The sequence below is a fragment of the Pterocles gutturalis genome, unplaced genomic scaffold, assembly GCF_000699245.1.
Source record: "Pterocles gutturalis isolate BGI_N339 unplaced genomic scaffold, ASM69924v1 scaffold38000, whole genome shotgun sequence".
Lineage (NCBI taxonomy): Eukaryota > Metazoa > Chordata > Aves > Pterocliformes > Pteroclidae > Pterocles > Pterocles gutturalis.
This window is the reverse complement of record NW_010144647.1, coordinates 869-26297: the sequence shown is the minus strand read 5'-3', so window position 1 is coordinate 26297 and position 25429 is coordinate 869. Positions and strand designations below refer to the sequence as shown.

Genomic DNA, 25429 nt, shown 5'->3' with positions numbered 1-25429 from the left:
ACCAGGAAATATTTAGGAAATAAAGCATGTTTGTTAAAACCAAGGCACTGTTAATCTCGAAGTACTGTATTTTGGTTATGAAATCATTAAAATTATTTCATACTCTTGCTTTGAAGAATATTTCCTTTTAAAAGAGCTGCTAAACATTTAGAAAAAATATGGATCATCTCATGGAGGATTTTTGTAGCCAGTTCTGAACACTGAGTATTAAAGAACTGTGTGCTAGATTCTGACTTTCTCTTTTTTGCAGATGGTCCTGTATCAGTTGGAATGAGTCTGGATATTGCAAGCATTGATACAATATCAGAAATAAATATGGTATTGTAGCTTTTGCCATCTTTTTTCTTTTGCTTGTTGATAAGCTAATGTCTTGTGTTTACAGCTGCCTGCACTGCGACTTTGATGCTTTTCTCCCTGTGCAGTCAATGTGTGTTAGGAGATGGAATTTTACTTTTCACTACAGATAGTGGTTATGCACTGTAATAAGTATAGAAATGCAGATGCAAATCACACCTCTCATAGATGCAAAGAGAAATTTGCTGCTGAGTATTAATCTTAATGAAAGGCATGTAGAGCATTTCTTTTCCAGTTGAGATGTCTAAATCTTTATACATTTCACAAAATTAAAGGTACGTTCATGTGATTTTGAAGTCACTTTCCTTGTGATTAGGCACAGCTGAACTAATTTTTCTCTTTTACTGTTACTGTCACACATTAATTTGTTCCAGCTGTGTTTTGTTACATTTGTATAATTTTTTTTTGAACAAACTATGAAATAGAGTATACTTTTCTAATTAAAGATCCTCCATTGGTACATAGAAATAAAAGAGAAAATTCATTAATCAGATATTTAGTGTTAGAAAATGTGATATTTATATATATATAAATATTAAGTATATGTGTATACATGTGCATAAATTTACCTCTCCATTTCATTACTCGGGCTTCCAGAGAAGTTGAATGTGAGTATCCCTCTGTACTCAGTGAGTATTCATAGGTACTTAGAAAGGAGAAGTAAGGATAGAACTTAGGATGAATGTTTCATAATGATAAAAACTCACCATAAATTCAAATTTGTTTAAAAAAGTGCTAAGAAATAGTGTGATTTTAGTGTAAGACAAGGCATATCTGAATCGAAGGTGAATTGAGCTGAGAGCTTTATTCAAGGTCTCGATAAATTTAGCACCACTGTTTCCCTTGCAATGGTGAAAGGTTAAATTGTGCTAAAAGATGATGATTGCCTTCCTATTTCACCATTTATTTTGTCCTTTTGTCTATCTGAATTTATACAACTTTTTCCAAAGTTTTCTTAAAAAAATGCATTCTTTAGTACTTTATGAGAACAAAATTATGTTTGCAACCACTTAAATAAATCATGATAAAAGTTAAAGATTTACAGAGCCAGATTATCTGCTTACAAAACTCTGATGACTTCAGCTGATTTGTAGCCCCAGACGTAGGCCATCAGCTTTTACTGTAAAATTCCAATGACTGTAAGAACTAAATCTACTCAAGAGAATATTTCTTAATGATGTCAAACTAACATCAAGTGCTGGAAAAAAATTTGGCAGTGCAAGAGCCAGTACAACTTCTATCAGAGTGCCAGCATTTAAGACAGGAACATGGAGAGTCACAGACTGTTTCCCAACAGCTGTTTCCATATGCTTTTGTAAAACAGAATATAATACAGGCTTGCTCTGTATGGTAACTTTGTTTTTTCTCTTTCAGGACTACACAGCTACCATATTTCTTAGGCAGCGATGGACTGATGAGAGACTTTGTTTTGATGGTAATAAGAGTTTAAGCTTAGATGGTCGGCTTGTGGAAATGCTTTGGGTACCAGATACCTTCATAGTTGATTCAAAAAAATCTTTTCTTCATGATATCACTGTTGAGAATCGTCTTATAAGAATATACCCTAATGGAACAGTCTTGTATGCTCTGAGGTATGTATATACCACATACCAGCCTTTGTATTTGGCTTCTACTTTTAAACTTTCCAGGCTAGCACAATTTTATGCTTAAGAAACTGGTCTATTTGTAAAAGAATATGCTTGGCCTTGTAGTTTTATGAATGTGTAATATTATTGACCAATATGATTAAGTTCTTAAATTTAATGATAGGTCTCATTTTCTTCCCTAAATCGATCCTTTTTACTATTACAGGAATTGTATTTTGCCATTTTAGTTGTTTTGCAATGAAGTCATCACAAAGGAAAGCAAGCTGTAGTGATTGATTTACATTATTTATTGCAGATTATCCTTTATAAACACATTTTGATAAATATAACAAAATTGTAAAATGTATTGCAATATATCAACACAGGGAAACGCACACTGTAGGTGAGAGGGGAGCAAGGGGTGGCCGTTTTAGACTGCCACTAAACTCAGCTGTTCTGGAGTGGTTTCCTGTTTTGGATGCTGTTGCTCTTCCACATTAGATACCAGGAAATAGATTTTTTTTTTTTCCTCATGATAGATATTTGCCTGTAAATATTAGTTCAAGAAGTATATATGGCTTATTTTTATTTTTACTGATGAACAATTTTATTCCATTAATAATCAGAAATATATATATATGTATATATACATTTTTTTTTTCCCAAGGATCACCACAACTGTTGCATGCAGCATGGATCTGACCAAATATCCCATGGATAAACAGACGTGTACTTTGCAACTGGAAAGCTGTAAGACACTTTATTTTTATTAGTTTTATACAATTAGGAAAATACCTGTGATCTCTTCCAAGGGTTTACTGGATATTATTATTAAAGAGCCTGGAATTTTCAAAGAAGCAAGGGACAGCATGTAACCAGTCCCTGCTGAGTTACAATAGTATCTGTATACAAAGATAAATGCATGAGGCTTCACAGAAAAAAGCAGTCAGTACTGAAATGCTGCCATGCTATTAATGATTAATCGTTAAACAAAATCTCAGGAGATTATCATAGGTCTGGTTTTGCAGTGCGTCCTGCAGTTATTCTGTTGGTCTTCAGGGGGAGTTCTGTGAGCAGACATTTTCCAGCAGAGCCAAGAAAAGATTTTTTTTCCTCTTTCAGACAGTGTGTGTTTCCCCTCTCCTGCCCTTGAGGCACAATTCCTTTAGGAAAGAAAGAAATTAGAATAAGGCCTATGTATAACTCATAGAGTTAATATTAAATTAATTTACTGTTTTCATACTGGAAAAAAGGTAATTGCATAGGCAGTTCTGTTCTGAGATGGATATATGCAGATCCTTCTATGACTTATTTAATTGCCTCTGTGCCATTGCCCTGGGAAAGAATGCCATCAATTGATGGACCAAGACTAGATATACCTTTATAGGGTCTCATTTCATCAATCAATTTTCATTAAAATATGCTTTCTAATACTTTGTAGACACGGTTGCTTTGCAAATACCCAAATGTGCAGGTTTATAGTTAACTTTTTGCTATTATTCATATGATAAGACTCTAGCAAAATATTTTTGCATGGGATAATGTAAAAGGATACCCAGTCCTGTAAGATGAAAATATATATTCAAATATATGTCCATACAAATTCAAAATATTTTGGAAAGTTTTTCAGTACTCGGCAAGTTTTATTCTTTAGCATTTCAGAAGTGTGTGGGTATTCTTTATCTCTTGTTGTTAATAACCAGTTAGAAGGCTGCTGCAAAGTTTCATTTTAGACAGGAACACAAAGGAAATCAACCCAAAAAACTCCCTCACACAGGAGTCTCTCTAGAATCAGCAGTTTTATAAGATCTGTTTAACAAATAATGATTTGAGTTAGAATTTTGATCTATCTCTAAATTATTTTCCTTTGGAAGACCATATTGGTAAATCAATGTATATGGATTTACATCAACAGCAGTGCCTAATGAGTCATTTAATATTTTCTCTAGTTCCAGAATGAAATATATGTCCCACAGGAACTTAAAATTTATTTCACAGGATTGAAAAAGCAGAATTCCCTGTATAATTAAAAATAAGCATTTTCAGAATGATCCCAGCTGCTTTTTCAACAACACAGAAGTGTCTCCTGTCTAAAGGGAAAACATAGTAATGTCTTCACAAATGCTCCCGTGACATTGGTGTTTAGTTTTGAGGAAAAGAGCTAGAAGCAATATTTTTTTGTGCCTTTAGCTGTGGACCATTTTTCTTTGGTGCACTGCAATGCTTTCTTCTGGGTATGCTGGAAATGGTGTTTGTTTCCTCATTAGATAAACTATGTCAATTTATAGATGAATAATGACATCATCCCAGAATATTACTTACAAATAATACAAATATCTGGAATTAAGAATTGTGAATGCAAACATGCATACACATTCACACAAATACTGATGTATTTATAAATAAAATGTAAAATATAGAACAAATATTTGAGCTGATTGATACAAAGTGTTAAGCCTTTTATTAAGTGATTACTAATGTAAAGACAAACACGACATGATATTAGCAAGTAATGGCTTTACACAATAAAGCATCCCTAGTGGCCTTTACAATGTGCTACTCTGCAATTAGTAGTGAATGGCTTTGATTACCAACTTAAACTTTCTACACAGCAAAACACATTTCAGACAAAATGTCTATTTTTTTTCTCCCCTGTCATTGCAACACTTTAGGAGGTGGTACAGGCATATGTTAGGAGACAGAGAGATGCCACTGAGTCTCTGTGGATATAGCAGTGGTGACATGTGGGGACTTGGAGGGCTCCTGTCTCGGTTGGTGCTGCCAGGGGGTTCATATTCTCTGCTGTGTGGTGGGGAACACCACCATTTATTCACTCTGGGCTGAGGGATTTTTTCCTCTTTTTTTGCCCCACACAGGCCTCCAATCCAAATACATATTCATGTTTTGGGCCCATCTCTGAAATTTTATTTCCTTTTTGAACTTGTCCTTTAGCATTTATTCAGTGAAGAGCCATGTGAAGGCACTTAACTTGTGCTTGACAATCAGAGGAAATTAAAATTAGCAACAGAAAGTTAAAGGAATTCATTTGTATTAGGCATATGAATGTTTAATCCCAAATTTACTATTCCTGGAGTTAACTCTATTGACATTAGTGGCTCGTACTTATGAACGAAGTAGAGGAATGAGACATTTTGGGCTTGGGGAATTAGAATGAAAACCCAGTGTCATGCAAAGAGAATAGAGATTAATTGTAAAAGCCAAATAACATGGCTTAAGGATTTTGTCTATACAAACTTTTAAAACTTTTTATAATTAGTAAAATATTAATCCCCTGAATAAAGAATAATTTTACACAGAGGGAGTACTGTGCTGTTTAACTCCACTGACTATTGGGAAGACTCTCCCCATGAAAATTCTTCACAAGCAGAGATTTGGAATTAGTATTTTCAAAGAACTTTCATAGGAAGGATCACCCAAACATACTAATTGTTCAGCTAATAAAAATACTTTGGAACAAAAATGATTTGGAAATATGCTTGTTACCACCCATCCAGGAATCGAGAATTTCTCCCATCTTGCACAACTTGGAAGACTCAATATCTTGTAAAAATAAATAAGAATTTACTGTGGTACTCTATTTAAATATCTGCAGTTCATTTATACTGAAGGAATGTAAAATTAATCCATGCCTGTAGTCGTGCATAGAAACCCCTTCTGCAAACCTCTGTATTTTGTCTGAGGACAATGCAATCATTTGTTTGTAGGTAACGTTACACTTAGTTTTAATGTCTGAAATCTGGGAAATTTCCCAGCATGTGGTTTTAGAGAATCAAGAACTTAACTTGGATGCACATGCTTTTGGCTTGCTCTTTTGATACAGCAGTGTTTTGGCTTTAATTGCTATAAGTGGGATAATGTGAGCAGAGGTCCCGGTCACGATACCTTTTTCAGAACACTGCCTGTGATAGTGAAAACAAGATTTACATGTAAAGAATGGTCAGGGAAAGAATTTCCCAGTGAAATTATAATTTTAATTGGTAACCAGCACAGTGTCTCCTTGAAATGAATTTTCTGAGCTCCTATTTTTCCTACATTAAATTGCTGTAGGAAAATAGATTTTTTTTTTGTCATTGCAAGAACCAAAGCCATTAAATGAAAAATATTAAAATACCCTAAAATGCCTATTTGAATGCATCTCTTTTTCTTTGATTCTAGCGCTTTGTTCTTTTTGCAGCATATACCCTTGTGCAATGTATTGCATTATTGTCTTACACTGTAATTTACTTACAATTGACTGGTGTCTAAAAATAAACATCTGCTCATGTTACTGTCCCCTAAGCTTAGCTATTAACTTGCACAATATAAGTCTGTCAAATACAAGAATGATTGATCTAAGTAAGCTAAAGGAAAAGATGTTCAAATGCTCCCTGTTAACATGTAAATTGCATTAACATAATCTTGAATTAATCATATACACTAGTTTGGAAATTGCCTGCCTTTTAATATAATGGGAAAAAAGCTACAGAGGTATTTTAGCTGTGATTGTGCCGCATATTGACAAGTGTGTGCAAAATACAGTTGCCTTCTGATAGATGATTCACCTCCTGTCTCAGCTCCTAATTACTACTTGAAGGTTAAGAGGAAATCTCCTGGGGCCCCTGCAGCATGCCATGCTGTTGAGCCTGCAGAAACGTCAACATCTAAGCTGGTGTCCTTGGGAAGTGTCCAAGCTCTTAAGCCAAAATGTCATCCCCAGTGACGACCCAAGCCCAGCTCAGAGCAAAGCACCAGCACACAGCAGCCCTCCTGCTCACCTTGCCCCTTTGTTTCTATGGGAATGAGGACCAAATGCACTGCATTCAGAAACAGCATCAAAGGGCACACTTAATGTTTAGTCCAAATGCTGGCAGAGCAGTAATTCATAAAAGCTCTATTTATTTAAATCTTAATAGCTTTTGCCTTTAGAATACCATGTGGTACTAATCTCTTATGAGTGTATGTTGTCTATACTAGAATAAAAGATAAAAAAAGACCACCTCTGAAAAAGCCAGCTTTTAAATTTTGAGACTTTACATGTTCTTGGGAGTTTTATTGCAAACAGGCATTATGTTCTGCCAAAAACTGTCGTTGTTTATGTCTAATTGTACTTTCAGATGGACAAATAAGAAACAGACGAACCATAAGTGGGCTCAACACAAATTAATTATTGTGTAAAATAAACACTTTTGTTGGCTTGTTTATCACCACAGGGGGTTATAACATCAATGATGTCATGTTTTACTGGACTAGAGGAAATGATTCAGTTCGAGGTTTGGACACACTCCAACTGGCACAATATACAGTAGAAGACCACTTTACCTCCGTATCTGAAGCGGTATATGAGACAGGTAAAAACACCCTTCTAATACTTTCTAGGTACAGTTTGGAATACGGCTCTGGAAACAGAGCAGTGTTAAGGGATGAGCACATTCCTTTCTCTTAGGATGACAGTTTTCATGTTATGCTAGATTACATTCTTGAAACCATATGTACATTTCCAGACGTTACTAGCAGAGACCCAGCTCATGTAAAGGTTGAGAGTTTTTGAGCATTTTCTTGGAGGCTGTGCATTATCTAAAGAATGATAAACAAGAAATAAACCATTTCTTCCACATAATGTCAGGGAGAGCTTTTGTCAAAGAAGAGCCTCTAAGTTGGGCATTTAAATTGGAGAAAGACCAGGGACCCTGGGCACCCAGCTCAGAACAGTTCCCAGCCTTCCTGGAAATAGCTGCTCTGGCTTTGTTATGCAAGTCAAAAGCCTCCTTTCAGCCCTAGAAATTTCTATGAATGTGCTTGGTGCTTTTACAACTGGAGGAAGTTGGGTTTCATGGCCAGTGCTTGTCAGAGTTGCTCTTTAAGTGTGGCAGCCTCTGTCCAGCCCGGTGGGCAGCAGAGCGTGGTTTCTCTATTCCTCTGTTGGGGATTTCTGCTTTAATAATTCAGCACAGAGAAACTTTATTATCTAATTTCAGGTGTTAATTCAGGGTGAAAGTAAAAGTCCTCTAAATGGATACAAAAGTAGAAATGAAATATATACTAGGAGGCTCCAACATCACAAAGTATCTTGCTACTTGCAAAAGTGACATCTGCTTGTCTTCCTCCTCTTTTACAGCTTCTGGGTAAGCAACATCAGGTTCAATTAGAGGAGAATAATCCTTCACTGCTGTTCTGCCCAGAAGGGTATTAGGACCTGTTCACCACCCAGGAAAGAGGAAGAGGAAGCCTGCTTAATTCTGATGATCTTCTGTTGTAGGGTCCAGACTCTAAAGCCAAAAAAAAGTTCTGTTAATTTTTACCAAATAGAATAAAACCAATTTCCAATTACACCTGAAGTGGCACGATGCGATGAACTGTGCTCTTCTTTTCAGTAAATGACTCTGTCTTCCTCCCTTTACATTGGCAGTAATCATATGTATAAAGTCAAAAGCCACTTTTTTCTTTTAATTATATATTTTAACACATGCAACTTAATTAGATTGAAATTTCACACACCTGCTTGTTTCAATTCTCCTGTTCAAGAAACCCGCGTTATCAAGTGCTACGCAGTACTTTTAAAATGGAATCTCATAATCCTCTTAATTTTCTATTGAGTCGCTACGAATTAGGGGCTGTTTTCTACCGATTTTTTTTTTTTTTTTAAGGAAAGCAGTGCCTACTGTAGCCCATGTTAAAGGAAAAAAGCAACCAGATTATGGAACTACATAATCAATTTAGAAATGAAAAATTATGTTTTGCATTTCCTTAACACCATTAATAGATATGAGAGTATTTTATAAATAAGTTACATTATAAATAACAGTTACTCACAAGGCTAAGGCTAGAAATGTGAGAGAAGAGCTGTGTGTAGTATTTCCTAACTCAGCAAAAAAAGCAATCAGGATTTGATGCTCTGTGAACTTGAACAGACAGTACAGCTGCCATGCAAGTGAAATACTGTACAACAGTGTAAACCCCAAGTTCATGTACATGCACTGACAGAGCCAAATTTAAAATGTGGTCAGCAAAATTCTTGCATAAGTAACTTCAGTAAATTTAAGAAAAGGACATTATGGATTAATCTTGTTTATAGAAGAGCATGTATCACGTAACAGTAATCACATTGTTGTAATCACATAATATCAAGTCACTTCAAATAGTGTTAGCTAGACTGCTGGCTAGGGTTTGGTGTTGATTTTGTTTTGGTACAGACCAATTTCATTTTGGATATAGGTAAATTAATTGCTAGAACAATTTGCTACACATCTTTTAAGTATAGTCCTTATTCTGCATACACTGATACACTCTTGGACCCCAAAACCATCTATGTGCATCCATGGCTGCTGAGTTTTTATTTTAGCTGACTAGCCAACACCACCTGCATTATCAGAGTAATAAATAGTGATATAAAAAGCTTGTCTTTCTTATTGGAAAAACATAAAAGCAATGAAGGACTGTTACAATCCAGCTTTTTGTGTAAATAATCTTTGAAATGCACTTTAAGAATTCATTTAGTCTATTCCAATGTTGCAAGGCAAGGTCATCTATATCTTCAGCCTACTTCCTGACAGATGTTTCTAGAAGTAAGTTAGACAAACCACCGATGTGTCTGCTTCACCCTCCCTAGATGATTTTTGTCTGGTGATTATTACACGCATATTTTCCTCATGTCTAATCTTGATATCCCTTGCTGCATTTCAAACCCATTACGTGGATATAGAAGACAAATTTCCTGCTATTTTTCAGCAGCCCTTTCACTATTTCAGGACAGATATATCTTAACTCAGACCAACACTTTACCTCTTTTTAATAAATATAAAAGCTTTCCTAGATCTCCTGTTTTTGCTATTGGTCTCCCATTGAATTTCTCATATCTTTGCTGATGTGCAGCACCCAAAAATGGGTACCTGTTTCCATCGGATGTCCTCCATAGAGGAGAGGGTTTACGTAATGCATTTCATGAACTCCGTTCCACTTTATTGATTCCAGGTTGATATTTGCTTTTCTTGCAGGAAATTGTTGTGCTTTTTTGACCTTGTTCAGCTTGCCATTCCTTCTAGTACTTCACCTCCTTTATTGCCCTGTAGCCACATATTTCCTGTGCTCTATTTAGGGAAACTAATTCCCATGTAAGTGTAGGACTTTGTACTTGCTTTTGTTGAATTGCATCTTGTTTTACTCAGGCTGATAGTTGTTGAAATAATTTTGAACTCTAATCCTATTCACCAATGTGCTAATGCTCCTCTCTTAAAAGACACTTGGCATGTCATCATGTTTGTTAGTGAGCTGTACTGGGCACAGGACATACCCCATGTGTTCCCACTTGATAAATGCTTCTGTTTTCACAGCAAGTGATGGCTAATTAATCTCAATTAACATTTTTAATTGGAGAAAGAAGCCGAACTATCATTTAATACTTGAGGCTAATTGGTTGTTGATAGCTTTTCTGCTGGCCAACATCTTTCCTTAAGCCTTGCTCTCACTACTGCAACCCTCCTGCCAAGTCCTCAGCAGCAGTAGGAATGAAGAAGCTCAGCTTGCTCAAGTCTATCTAGTCTAACACTGGGTTTTCAGCTTGAGCCCAGAAGGCGAGGAGAGTTACGTCAGGCAGTCAGGGCTCTCAGTGCACTTCCCTGCTTAGAAAACTGTAAAGTCAGCCAAAATGGCATGTTCGAATGTTATTATTTTGGCAGAACAGAGGGAAAGAAGAGACAAAAGCATAAAGTCATTCTCCTCTCCTTGATGCACAAAGACAAGACTTTTTCCCTCTTGAAAAAGACTGCAAAGGGAGCTGGCTGCTGTTCCTTGTCTGCAGTGACTGCCAGGGTTTTGATGTCTGTCACAAATCCTGCTTTAGCCTCATTGGGCTGGAGGTCTCGTCAGACCCCATTTGGCTATGCAGTGTTGAAGCTTTGCTGACCCCTCTCCACTGGCTTCTCAGGTGGGAGGTCACAACTAAGCCAGCAATGAGTTGCGCTCATTTATAATTAGTGATCTGAAAGTCAAAAAGTGTATAAACTATATATAAACTATAAAGGGTGTATAAGAATGAATAAATGTAACAGACTCCTACACAGAGTGTATGTTCATCAGTCAGTCTCTTTTGAAATAGAGGCACTACTTTGCTTTGTCTTACAGGCCCATCTGCAGTTTCCCAAGGCTCACGAGATTTCTTAGTTAAAAATCAAACTTTTATGGGATTTTCAATTCTTCCCTTTTTGAGGTACGGTACACTGAGTAACTTCTCTCATTCCCTTTAACAGTTCTTTTATAATCTGTAATTGCTCTCCCAGTGTTATTTCTGAGAACCTCTTCTTTGCCACACAGGGCTGGCCAACAATTTCGTAACCATATTCAGCATAATGTTATCTGCTGAGTCTTTGGTCAGCCTCACCTAAGGTTCAAGAAGTTACATATGCATATATATTAGTTACCATGTTATGTTCAATTTACCTATCTGAGCTCTTATAATCCCTCTCTGTAAGTAAGTTTTTCCACTGGAGTTGATGTTGAAAATTCCTCCATCATGAGTTGTTTTTGGGATATTTCTGCAATGCAGAACAGTTAGAAACAAAACAGTTTTGGAAAATGCATTGAATAAGTTACAGTAATGTAAAAACATATGAAAAAGCAACAAATAGAATGAATATCAAGGATATTAAGAAGAGGCATTTTTTTATTAACTTCTGGGAAGTTCTTTGTAGTATAGACAGAAATACACATAAACACTTGGAAAACTTCCTGTGGCATCATTTTTTGCAAGTTTTTTTTACAGGTAAGCTAAACAGATAAATATATCTGCACACAAACATTGCATGAAATGGTTTGTTTCATTCTTGGGAAATTTGAATTTCAAACTCACTTTTTGTAAAGCATTTTCATGAAGATGAAACACATGTTGAGAAGCCTGATCTGATCTTTCATTTCCTTTAGTTCACCTCTGAAGAACAAGTAAGGAAAGAGGTAGTTTGTAAGGTTTTGACTGTGAAGAACAGAAGACTGATTGTTCTCTGAGGGAGGGACAAAAGAGCTGTAAAAAAGTATTAACCATGTGTATTGACACCCTTAGCATCCTACATCAGTCAGAGAATTGCATTTCAGTTGCACAACTTATTTTTTGGATAAAAGTGGGGACACTACGCATTCCTTAACACATATGTTCATCTTAAACACACAATAAAAAAATGCATACTGAAAACTACATTTTCAGCACATAGTTAAGGCAGTAAAATTCTGTTTAAAGCTTTCCCATACTGTGTCCTTAAAAGGTGCAAGAAGAGAAGAAAATGATGCATCAGTTGAGTTATACTGACATTCTTGTGTGAGATGTACATCACATGTTTTAGCTGGCACCCAAGGGGTTAGCATACATATTTCATGATAGAGAAGAATGTGTTCTTTGTGCCTGACTGCACACTCCTGTGCAGGGTACCAAAGTGCTTCTTGCATAAAGAGTGATGTGGAGCAGTCTTTTACTGGAGTAGAGTTCACCAAAAAGTCCACAGAAAGTAACTATGGGGAAAATGCTCCCATCTCCTAACACTAGAGTGGAAGTTAAGAACTACTGACAGCATTTGTAGAGCATCAGTCCTTCCTTCAGGTACCTCTGCTGTGACCATCTGCTGGTCAGAGGGCAGCAGGAAAGGGCAGAGATGGCATTCTGCCATCCGTGGGGAACAGATGCTATAGAAAAATGGGATAATCGAAAAATGGATGACCTAGGGTGATAAGGAAGCCTGTTTGTTTAGGTTTGTATCTATTTCTTGGGCAGTGCAGCAATAGTAAGTGTTGATAAAATCAGTATTATGGCAAGATCTATATGAAGTGTCAGATAGGCAGTGCTGTAAATTACAATATTGTTCTTAGAAGCCAAAAGCCAAAGTTCAAAGGCAAGTTATAAAGAGGAATAAACTAGGTTTTCTTGCTTTCAGAAAGATCTGCCTTAGACCTTGACCTGCCCCTGCTCACCTACTGGGAAAGACTCTATGCTGGTATAATTTTTATGGTACTGAAACAAAAGTAGTCAGCTGGAACCAAGTGAAATTTGATTATTTTTTTTTTTTTAAAGCTGTAGAGAGTGTTAGAGTAGATATGGAGACTATAGTCTGCTATCTAGATTTGTTCTTCATCTATAAGCTAGAGCCACTGTCTGGTTTTGTACTTCCACCCTCTAGTAAATTCTGTAAAGCCCAAGTAACTCAGCTTAATTTCCTTTTGCTGTGGGGTGACCTAAGTAGAATACCTCACCTTCCGGTGGGTTTAGAGTATGTATACTGACAGCCATTTAGATTCAGATTAATCTGAGATACTCTTAAACACAGTAACTCAATGTTTTCCTAAACACTAACATTGTGCCTTTGTTGCAGAGTTAGCTGTCTGCACAGAGATTATTTCTATCACATTATCAAATTTAAGTCACTGAGGTGACATCCACCATGGGCCAGAAACTTGAATGAAAAAGCATCTTTTAATGCAAGTATTTTGTTGTCAGAGGACTCAAGCAAGAGGCAAACTTGACTGCTTTGAACTGTTAACTTGAGCTGTACTTGACTTAACTCTAGTAAAGCCAGGACTAGGATTACAGGAACCAGTTTCACTTTTGATCTGACTGATGGCACTGTAGCCTCAGAGGTGCAAGTCAAAGGCAAATGCATCATTACTGTCTCGTATGAAACCCATGTAAGAGGGATAGCAAATCTGTTTTTTGTTAAAGATGATAACTTTTGGTACATGAGGAGTAGAAAAGAGAAAAGGACTGTAATATTTCCCTGTCTTCATTTTGTCCCGTTGCTCACTTCTTTAGCATGATAAGTATGCATTGTATAATTTTTCTTTGCTACTTCTTCCTTCAGTTTATTACAGGAGGAGCTCATATGAATTCTATATATAGGTTACTTCAAAATTTCCATTATAAAAGCTGTTCTGAACTCTTTAGAGAAATGCTGACACTGTTATTATCATGTCCATGATGCTTCTTTGGATTCTGGCAAGCCAAAAGCCTTAAGGTTAGAGAAATGTCTTTTCTTTGTTCCCCAAAAAGCCACTCAGCTATAAGCTGTTACATCGCTATTTATTTTTGTTGTTCACATTGCTTTAGAAATTTCTGGCATCAGGAAAAATAACACGGAAGAACACAGGAACATTCAAAGGGCTGGTCTACACTTGGAAATTGCAGCAAAGTGGCAAAGTGTGGCTTTCAATTTTGATATTTTGAACTAACTTCCTATGTACACACTTGGCTTTTATACTAAGGTGAACAGAGATACAGTTGTAGGGTGCTAACGAGGAGATGGTGTTGTTGCATGTCTGTTATGTATTGGCTATTTCAGAGTTTTCCTTCTTTAGAGGGAACTCCCAAGTGCCTGTGGTACCCTGCAGGAAGCACAGTCCAGTCTCTCCCCTTTGTTGGGTACATGGCACCACATCCTTCCCTTTGTTCAGCACAGAAACACAAAACAAACAACTTTTGTGGAGGATTCAGTCTCCTGCTGATGGTTTGCACCTTCTACACCCTCACATGAGCTGTGGATTGACATCCTCCCCTCACTCACAGTGGTCATGCCATTGTCCTTTGTGTGCTAGCTGCAACTGTGCCACAGTAATGACAGTTTAGGGTACAAGCATTGCAGAGAAAGCCTTGTCTTTCTATTTAAAAGTATCCATTTTGAGTTCTAATTAAATAGCGCCTAGAAGATTGCAAGCATAATTAAGAAAATCATAGAATCATAGAATCATAGAACAGCCTGGGTTGAAAAGGACCTTAAAGATCACCTAGTTTCAACCCCCAACCTGTGGGCAGGGTTGCCAACCACTAGAGCAGGCTGCCCAGGGCCCCATCCAGCCTGGCCTTGAACGCCTCCAGGGATGGGGCATCCACAACTTCTCTGGGCAACCTGTTCCAGTGTCTCACCAACTTCTGTGTGAAAAATTTCTGCCTAATATCCAACCTAAATCTCCCCTCTCTTAGTTTAATACCATTCCCCCTCATCCTGTCACTATCAGCCCCTGTAAACAGTCGCTCCCCCTCCTGTTCATAGGCTCCCTTCAAGTACTGGAAGGCCGCAATGAGGTTTCCCCGGAACCTTCTCTTCTCCAAGCTGAACAAGCCCAGTTCCCTCACCCTTTCCTCATAGGAGAGGTGCTCCAGCCCTCTGATCATCCTCGTGGCCCTCCTCTGGACCCGTTCCAAGAGCTCCATGTCTTTCATGTGCTGGGGACACCAGGCCTGGACACAGTACTCCAGATGGGGCCTCACAAGAGCAGAGTAGAGGGGGAGAATCACCTCCCTCTCCCTGCTGGCCACCCCTTTTTTAATGCAGCCCAGGACACAGTTGGCTTTGCGGGCTGCAAGTGCACACTGCGGGCTCATGTCCAGCTTCTCGTCCACCAGGACCCCAAGCCCTTCTCCGCAGGGCTGCTCTCAAGGAGTTCTTCTCCCAGTCTATACAAGTACCTGGGATTGCCCCGGCCCAAGTGTAACACCTTGCACTTGGCCTTGTTGAACCTCATTAGGTTCTCGTGAGCCCACTTCTCCAGCCTGTCCAGGTCCCTCTGGATGGCATCCCTTCCCTCTATTGTATCAACTGCACCACTCAGCTGGATGGTGCAATCTCTAAGAGTTTTTATTAAGGTTTTAAATGTTTGCTCTTGCACACTGGGAAGCCACAGATTTACAATTGCCTGTACAATTCCAGTTATTTTTCCCTAAATGCGCTCTATGCTATAGTCTCTCATTGTCCAGACTGAGTGCTTTTCGATAGCCCAGGAGCTTGATTTAGTATGAGGATGAGTGCAGACAGAAGCAGAAGTATTGCTGCACAGTCAAATGTGAATTTTGTACTTCCTCACTTTTGAGTGCTTTAGTTTAGTCTGCTTACACTTAAAATCAATTTGGTGGGCAAAATGACTTTTACTGAAATACCTGTATTGGTAAAAATCACAGTATTGATAGAGGTACAGTATGGTAATGTTTCTCTTTTCACATAAAAATGATTATAACAGTACAAATCATCTTTTATCTCCCGCCGCATGGAGAGAGTTAAAGTTTACTGTTCATCTTTGTATCCTTTTCTCTACCAGTCAGAAACTTCAAGAACTTAGTATGTTGAACTTACAGAGAAGAATCCTAAATACGGTGTATTTGTACCTTCAGGAGGAGAAAGAGCTGACTACTGAAGGACTATTTAGTCTATTAGTGAACAGGCAGAGTCAACACAGCAGAAAGCTGAAATCAGGTTAAGATTAGAAATGAGGCATACCTTTCTAACAGACAGAATGACTTTAATCATCGTAGCAGGTTATGGAGAGAAATGGTGAATGCTGCATATCTAGATATCCTCAGATTAAGTCTAGATATCTGTGTGAAAGGTGGATTCTATTCCAATCAAAGTGACTTGAGTTCAAAGCAAGGGATAATTGGGGAAACTTAATGATTTCTGATTAGCATCAGACTACATAATCTAGTGATTCTTTCTGATTTTGAGAGTTCTATAAAACCTTTTTGTTCTCTGGATGCAATTTGTACAATACTTTTAAAAATGGAAATTTAACCATTCCTTTTCTAGCCTGGGAGCAGGAAGACATTTCTTGGCATCTATTACTTGCACTTCAAGATTTTAAAAGTACTCTTCTTTTACTCCATGTCTCACAGCACACCTGAAGGATGCACACATAGCCTGTCTATGCGTATATCGTTGCTGCTAAAGTGCATTCACCGTTCTGTAGTTCTGTCCTGACTCACAGCACTCAGCACTGGAAACAAACAGAGGTTGCAAAGATCGCCATTTGTTGGATTAAAATACGTGAAGCCAAAGCTATCTGCCCACAGTATATTCAAGCGTTATTCTCTCACTGATATGCTGGTTCAAGAATTTTGTTAAAATAATGTTTTAAAATCTTAAACACTTTAACACTTAATTTTGAACTTTGGGTCCCAGAATAAAAGTCTGTTCTGCTCATTTAAGTTAATAAAAAGCAAGCTTTTGCCTTACTTTGACCTGTTGGACAGGTAATGATCTCAGATCCTGCACTTCTCTTGCCCACACATAGCCAAATTTTGCTGTTAGTGAGCTGGATATCCAGTTCAGGCTCTGCTTACCAGTGTGCTGTTCACTAATGAAACGAAATTCTGTCTTGACTGTGGGCCCAAACTTTCACCTTCTGGAAATCACTCACTTAGAGGCAACCCTTTTGTGCCATAGCAGTGACACTGCTCAGAACAGCACAAACACAGTAATTCACTAAGGTAAAGAAAAGACAGATAGTGAAATGCAAAGACACTGTTTGTTTTTATGTGGGATATAAGATGTAGGTCAGCAGTATCGGAGAAGGTACCTTTGATCCACATCTTGTGCAACAGTAAATGAAAAGAAGAGCAAAAGAAACCAGATATCTGAGGCAACTAAAGATAAGGATCCATGTTAACTTCATAAAATTACAATTGTTATTATGCTAGTTTATATAGTAGCTCATTGTGGTAATTCTTATGAATAGCCACAGCTAAATACATATGTGATTTCAATTTTCCTTGCATTGTGTTATACAATGAAACATCCTTTCCACACATTGATGGATTTATTTTTTCCTTCGCTAATCCGCAGTGAATTTCTAATTTAAGTTGTCTTTAAGGAAACTCCGGATATGATGACTGGGTGTTAGATATTTCAATTTTTTTCTTCAGTTCAATTTATAGTCTTCATGATAGAATTTTTTAGCATGTTGTTTCATTTTTTTCAAGGTTGTTTGTTAAGATTTTGCTGCATTGTAATGCACAATATTAACAAATGTTGATAATTTAAAGAACTTTTCATGAAATGCACCTTTGTGAGTTTTTTTTCCTGCTCTTTCTACAGGACGTTACCCTAAACTAGTGTTTCACTTTGAACTCAAGAGAAACATCTTATATTTCATACTAGAGACCTATGTACCATCAGTTCTGCTGGTTGTGCTCTCCTGGGTATCATTTTGGATAAGCCAGTCGTCAGTTCCAGCCAGAATCTGCATAGGTGAGAAGCAATAAAACAAAAAAAACCCAAACAAACAAAAAAGACCAAACAAAAAAACCCCAAGAGTTGGATCATTGAGGTGCTTCATTGCATGTACATAGCATCCATTTCCAAAAGTTGCAAACGTTTCTGAGTTTCATGGAACTACTTTTCTGGTTTGCCATCCACAGTACATCATGCAGATTCCCCTTAAAGCTCTGTTATTCTTTAAGAAAGTGTCTTTGTGAGCTACAGGAGACTTGGAGGCAGGGGAGGCTGCTGAAAGCAAAGGAAAGGAAAGCAAAGGAAGAAACTCAGTCATTTTGGAAATAATTTCAACATATCCAAACACATAGCATGCCTAGACAGAATTATGAGGCTTTTGTGAGGTCTACCGATACATACTAATTAACACATCAATAATAAGAGAATTATAAGAGATTAAATATAATTAATTTCATATAAAGGATATCCTGAAAGGGAAAGAATGCAAATCAGTTCTGATCAGACTGCAGGTGGGGTGGGAAAAACATTCCTACAGAATAGGGAAGAAAGAAAGATTTCACATCGAATGAGGCCAGTGGGCAACCACACCGAGCAAAATATTATCTGAATGTTTTAAAGGGAGCATTTGCACAGTATTGCAATAATAATGTGTTAATCATAAATATATATCCTATGACACCAGAATCACTCTCATTTTAATTTCCAGTCTTCTCAGCTTTACAAACATTGTTTATGAGTATTTTTAAGCATTTAACTTTAGAATCACAAGTTCATTTGAAAGTCATCTTTCCAAAACATGACCCACTAAATGATGTGTCATACTAGGAGTTCACAGAGCCAGGAAAGACTGTCTTGTAGCAGGGCCCTTGCAGCAGAGGCCCTCGTTGCTATCCATGTTTTATCAGAACCTAGATTTTTGCATTCCACAGGTGTTACCACAGTCCTTACTATGACCACACTGATGATGGGAGCCAGGACTTCACTCCCAAATGCTAATTGCTTTATCAAGGCAATTGATGTGTACCTCGGTATCTGCTTCAGTTTCATCTTTGGAGCACTGTTAGAGTATGCTGTGGCTCATTTCTGCACTCTTCATCGACTCAGTTCAAAGGAACTTCCAAAGGTATTTTAATTCTCATATTGTTGCCCTACAAAACAGACTAATTAATTGTACCTGCTAAAGGGAATGAATTATCTTAGCACTAATGGTAAATGCAGGTAAAGAAGTGTCCATTTTAGAATAAGGACAGTGAAAACAGAGTAACCCTGAGAAAAAGAAACCTGGGACTTTTTGGAAGAGATCAAACAAACTGAAACATCCTTCCATCATGATTCTCTCTTTTGGCATGGACTTTATGGCCATTTATCAAACAGTGTGCTAGATGTATCACAAAAATCATAGGCACTTGTTAGCTCCCCAGCAATGGCATACACTTACTTACAGTTCAAAACCTAGACTGAGATTGGTGACTTGATCTTACTGCAATAAAGCAAAAAATTTTTTTCACATTCCATTTATGAGACCTTCTGCACATGCATGGTACTTGACTCAGTCTAGTAGCAGTTTCACATATTAGGTGTATCAGGTCGCTAGTACCTTCCATTTACACCTCTTTCAACAGCTGCAGCTGAATTTCAGACTGGGATTCAGTTTCTGTTCTGCATCATTATTATAGCGGCACTTTTTGCTGCTCTAATGACCTTCTCATATCTCTGAAATATTGTGAAATATACTTAAAATAAAAAGGGATAAAATCAACACAGGCATTTTTGAGTCTGGTGGTTGTCATCTTGCTGAAATAATCAGGACAGGTTAATGAAGAAGTTTTATCACATCTTCCATTTCCAGTGTTTACCACTGCTTTTGTAAGCAGTGAGAAATATCACAAGGCAGTTGGAAGCTGATTGTCTTGCAGCTTTTAATTATGGAACTGAATCTAATATGCATGATCGAGAAAATTTTAAGCAGCTTAAGAAATTTCTAGATGAATAGGAAAAAGTAAAACATAGAAAGTGAGAATAACAGAAAAAAAAAAAACCAAACAAAAACAGGAAGAAGTTTGGTTGAGTGCTGTAAGGATAAATGGCCAGAAGAAGAAAGATTGTTAACTACTTAAGCCAAACTAGAACAGAGTATCACAAGTGCCTAAGCAAACTCCTCAGTAGGCTCAGGAAACAGGATATTGAATTCAGGTGGAAAAGCTTAAAACAATGAAGAACGTGGGTTTTTAATGCCTATATGGTTCAACAATTAATACGGGATTTTGGCTGTTTGGATGAGAGAGAGGTTCTGTAAATGCACAGGAACGGGTTCAAAGCTGTCATTAGATCTAGGTGTGCAAAGGAGGACTGAAATCGGACACAAAGCTGAGCCACCCAGTGGGTTTTAAAAGACAACATCTAATGGGGGAATGTCTGCAAATGGGCAAACACTCGTTTCAAATGAGGATTTGAGTAGAAAGCCTGAAAGTAATTTTCTTGGCGAGGTAGTATTAGTGACAATTCCCTCTGAGCATATCTATCTTGTGAAGTAAGTGGTTGTCATTTTGCTCACAGAGCACAAAAAAAAAAAAAAACCAAACCCAAAAAAAACCCCACCTTATTGGAAGTTTGGGTAAGAAAAGAGTGTTTCAGTGCTTGGATGATTAAGCATCTTTGGATCTGTGAAGGGCACTTATGAATACCCTTGCCTTTGCCTACCTGTGTCAGATTCCCTTTCAACTGGGGAACGTCCTAGTGCTTGCAGATGGGGAAGACGTGGGTACTCAAGTACTTGGAAGACATGGAGTAAGTGGAAGTATAGCCCTAACGTAAGGAACGAAGAAAGACTTAGGGTACAGTTTTCTGATGGATTTAGTGAGTGAAGGGGATGATCTGTCACTTCAGGCATATTCCTGCCTTTTGCTGCACACCAGGGGTGAGCAAGCCGGTCCGGCTCACTTCTTCACCCACACATAAGGGAAGGGACAGTGGATTGTTCCTAGATCATCCAACTCATGACTCTGTCACGTCCTTTTCCTACTGTAGCCAAGGACAAGCACTGCTTACTAACCAGGGTGCCATGGAGAGCACACCTGACTTGTACTTCTCATTTTTTACTGTAAAATCAGACATCACAAGGACAGAAGCAGCAGCTAAAATCTCATGTCATTGTCTAGCAGGTACTTAACAAATTTCTGTGTGACTATCATTATCATAAGTGTGTTCTCCTCATTATAATATTCTCTTGTGGACACAGGTTAATTAGAAATATCACTTCCAAGTTTGTTATTCCCACATGAGAGCTGATACAAAATTTGCATTCAGAATTGTGTAAATAAATGTAGGAGGTGAATTGGAAATGTAACCCTCTGCCTTGTATAGGAATTAGTTGTACTGGTTTTCTTTCTGGTTTTCTCTTTAAAGCAGTTGGGCACTGACATGTCATGTTCTTTTGAAGACTTTGGGGTTTCCCGTTTAGAATATAAACTGGTGAAAGAGGTCATCGTATCCACACTCTTGTGGTGTCTCACATCATGCGATCCAGGACCCACAGAGACAGCTTCAAAGCTAATGCAAAAGCAGAGGAACCACCTGCTGCAAGGAAGGTCAGACAAAATGTGCCATTCACATCAGCTGCCTAAATGGAGAGGTTTCCTCTTCAAAATCCCGAGTTTCTTCTCTTTTAGGGGTGCAATGGTCTAGGTTGAAATATTTTTAATCTTGAGCATCTTTATTATTCAAAGGAAGTGACAACTTTCCTCAATTCTGTCAGCTATTAGATGTCAGCAAACCCTTCAGTTAGTATAAACAGTAGCAGGTGCCTTTACAGTGCTTTTCAGATGATTTACAGTGCCTTCCCTGGATGCTACTGATTTTGTATCTGAACAGAGCCCTTAAGGACAGCTGTCATTTTCTCATTGACAGCTGGAATCCAGAGAAAACTTGGTGTGGCACTTAAAATTAAAGCCACAGTTGAACACTTGCAACACATTTTTTTTAAATATAATGTAAACCAGCTTAGTCTTTCATCACATTCACTTCTCCATAGTGAGTTGGAAAAGTCTCTTGATAGTCTCAGTTTATAAGACTGTAGTTTTTTATAAACTAGCAGTCGTGTTTCTCCTCTAGCCTAGCTTTCTCCTTTTCAAGCAACGTGATACAGCACTTCTGCTATAGACTCTTCTTTGTTGGGCAAGAGCCCTGCATTGCAACACTGCAAACAGAGTCGAGTACATGTGCACCATGTACGGTTATTTTCTGCAACTGCCTCTTGGGGAGTAGAAAGGAGTTAAGAACAGCCTAATAAAGCATCAGCCTCCTGTGAACTGTACATATGCAATTGTGTGAAAAAAATGGTGTGTATGCAGTGTCCTTTCGTGCTCTGCAGTAAAACTAATTCTGTACAACTTTTAGCCAGCCCTACCCAAGAGACAAATAGACTCTTACAATGAGTAATGCCCTAAATCCTGCCAGTTTTGAAGTATAGATGTTGTTTTGTTCTTTTTTCCCTTTCTGAAAAATGAGAGCAGCCGAAAAAAGTCAGGACTCTTCTGACAGGTTTCTTTATTTTCTTAACTTTTGAAGAGCCAAGTGCATTCATTAGGCTGTTGCTCTGGTGCCTTGTTTCGAGTGCCAGGCGCAGCTGACAAAGGCTCTTCTGCCATCCCCAGTGCTTCCCTCAGCTGCCTGAACTTTTTGGAGCAGAAGAGCTAGGTATTTATAACAGAATTAGGCCCCAAGTAAAATTCCAGGTTTGAGTTTTAGTACTACCCTGGGGATTGTTTAAGGTTCAGACTGGAATTTTATGGATTATTCCTCTTAATGTTTTATAGGCAGATTTTTATCCTGGTCTTTGGTTTAAAAATTCTCATATAGCCACAGGAGGCTAGGTGGAGGATGAGCAAGGTTTTGTAGTCAGTGTATTTTTAGGATGACACGTTGTGTTGAGCTACGTTTATCTCTCTCAAATAAAATATAACGGATATTTCTGGGAAATTGAAAATTAGAAGCAGTAATAATCCCTTTTTCTAGCTCCATCTGTTCTGCTTCACTGATTCACGGCAGTCTGAGGACATTGTCCAGACTTCACTTTAATTTTCAAGGACGTTACTAATTTTAGATTAAGAAAGGCTTGAGAATTGTGCCATCTACAAGTACCGTGGGCAGAAGAGCAATTCTGCACCAGCATGGAGATCACTTATGAGGCTTAATGAGCTTTCTTTGACTTTAATAGCTGGGGTATTTCTCAATGAGCTTTTTGTGTGGCTACACATAAGGCTGTACATCTTAGCTTTTCTAAAGTTTGTCCCTGCCTAATCTAGTTCTTCTCGTGATGCAAATGGAAGAAGCAAATTGGTCAGAAGAAAAAGGTTCTGCATTCTACATTTCACAAATTTTTAGCCCTTTCTTGCTTGTATGCCACTCATTGATTTGGAAGGTAATAATCAGGAGAAAATTAAAATTATGTTTATGCCTGCCTGAATTAAAATGACCCCTCCTCCAACTATACGAATTTAGGTTTAGTTTGGATAAAAAGTTGGAGCCACTCTTTGTAGTTTGGATCTGCTGGTATCTCTGCAATATCCCAAACTAAATACCCCAGAACGTTCAAGAAAGTTTGTGTTTAGAGCTGAAGCTGCAGCTGATGCTTAATCCTGTCCCCTGAGTCAGTAACAGAAAAGCCACTGACTTCAAACGGTGAAGATTTCATACATGAACTTCATGGCTTCGAGCCATTTCTAATCAAAGAAACAAAACCCACGAGAAGGCTTATACAACATTCTCTGAAGAGCTGTCTTTGATGCAGTGAAGCACATAAAAATGTGCTTAACCTTAGCATAACTTTGAATATAAAACATGGGTTTCAGGACTTGAAAGAAAGTAGTATGAGCTATTTAGTATTGAATTAGTTGTGGGGCTTGTCCCTCTTCATGATCCTCTTTTTTGTGCTGTTTGTTTGTTTGTTTGTTTTAAAAATAATTTGATTTTCATCACAAAGCACTGGGAATGGAGTGGCAGAAAAAGAAAGTGTCTTGTATTCTGCGGTGCTTGATTTGGGGTGCACCAATCCTGACTACCTGGTCCGGCAGCTCCCCCACCTCCTGCATCTCCAGACTGGAGCTTTGCTTTGCCTACGTTCTAGACACTGACCTTTGCCAGTAGTTTCCCTCAGCAGAAGACAGCTTATTGTTGTGCATTTTGTGGATTTGCTGCTGTCTTAAGTAAAGCTTAGTGGGCCATACTGGAAAAAAATCCAGCTTTGCTCGAGAGTCGTACAAAAGCTTTTGCATTAAGATGTTTAAGTCAGTGTTTTTCCTGTAAATGGGGCTTTGAAAGCTGAAAGGAGCTGTCTGGTACATGTAGGTGCTCACCCTTGAAATCAAGGAGTGAGCTACAGGAGAAAAACGCTATTATTTGCTGCAGCTCTAAAGTAAATAAGCAATGAAACATGCACTTAAGTACCTGCTGGTTTGTTTCCTATCAGGATGAGGATGAAGAGGCTGAAGAAGAGAAGAATGGAGTCCTGGCAAAAGTCGCTAACAGTTGCAGTGCCCCTGATGATACGAACAAGAACGATTCAAACAAGAATAGCAAAACCAGTATCAATGGAAAAAGGGAGAGAAGTAAACACAGTGGTTGTAGTTCACCAATGTCCATAATGAAAAGACTTTTCTGTATCTTTGATTGCTTCCATGTTAAAAATCCTTACCACATAGACAACTATGCCAGATTTTCCTTCCCGTTATCATTCATCATAATTAATGTATTTTATTGGGTATATTATTTGTATTTCTAAATATTTTAATGTGTAAAATTGGGTTAAAGTTTAGAAAATGGATATGGGAGGGGAGGTTGCAGAACAATGAAGAAGTTGCATTTAGATAAAGCGATGTGAAAGGACATGCCACCTTTTGAAGCATTTCTAGGAAGTTTCTTCTTAACTCACTTTTCCGCTCTTAAATGACTGTCATCCAAAACTGACTTTCCTATTAGCATGCCTGTCCCATATTAAACTATTTATCAAAAGCCAGTAAGTCCTTTTTTAATATTCGAATGGTCAACTTTGTAAAATAAGTTATATTGTACTTGTTTCTGAAATGCATTGAATACATTTAAAAATAAAAAGAGTGTTGTTTTCCTGCTATGCTTTCAGAATTTGCTTCCTTACAGCTTTGTCAATATTGCATACATTTTCCAGATTATATCAGAAAATGTATAATTGCAGATCAAAGTGGTTTTGTGTCATAGTAAGAACCATTTCTGAAGGCATGGGCTACCAACACAAACCACACAATACATTCGTCTTTGTAACATCAAAAATATGTATCAAGATTCTTCTCTACATCTTTAAACTGAACTCCTATAGGTATCAATGGCTTTTCCAAATAAGTACAGAGCAGAATGTAGAAATGGACTTGGAGCCAGAGAGATGTTTTTCCCGAGTGAGTACATACTTAGGTGTTGGTCAATCCTTAATGGAATATGGCTATTTATCCTGATACTTATAGTCTGTACTCTGCTCAGTCACAACTGCCTGGA

General features: G+C 37.9%; 1 protein-coding gene across 1 annotated transcript; it reads left to right on the top strand.

Annotated features, from left to right (window-relative positions):
• Window positions 1–234: 234 nt before the first annotated feature.
• LOC104457806 (gamma-aminobutyric acid receptor subunit pi-like) lies at window positions 235–24686 on the top strand. The gene is made up of 7 exons (XM_010085165.1): window positions 235–318; window positions 1729–1946; window positions 2608–2690; window positions 7151–7288; window positions 17771–17923; window positions 18838–19031; window positions 24375–24686. The coding sequence occupies exons 1-7, from the start codon at window positions 271–273 to the stop codon at window positions 24684–24686; spliced, it is 1146 nt and encodes a 381-aa protein (XP_010083467.1). The 5' UTR covers window positions 235–270.
• The last annotated feature ends 743 nt before the right edge of the window (window positions 24687–25429 follow it).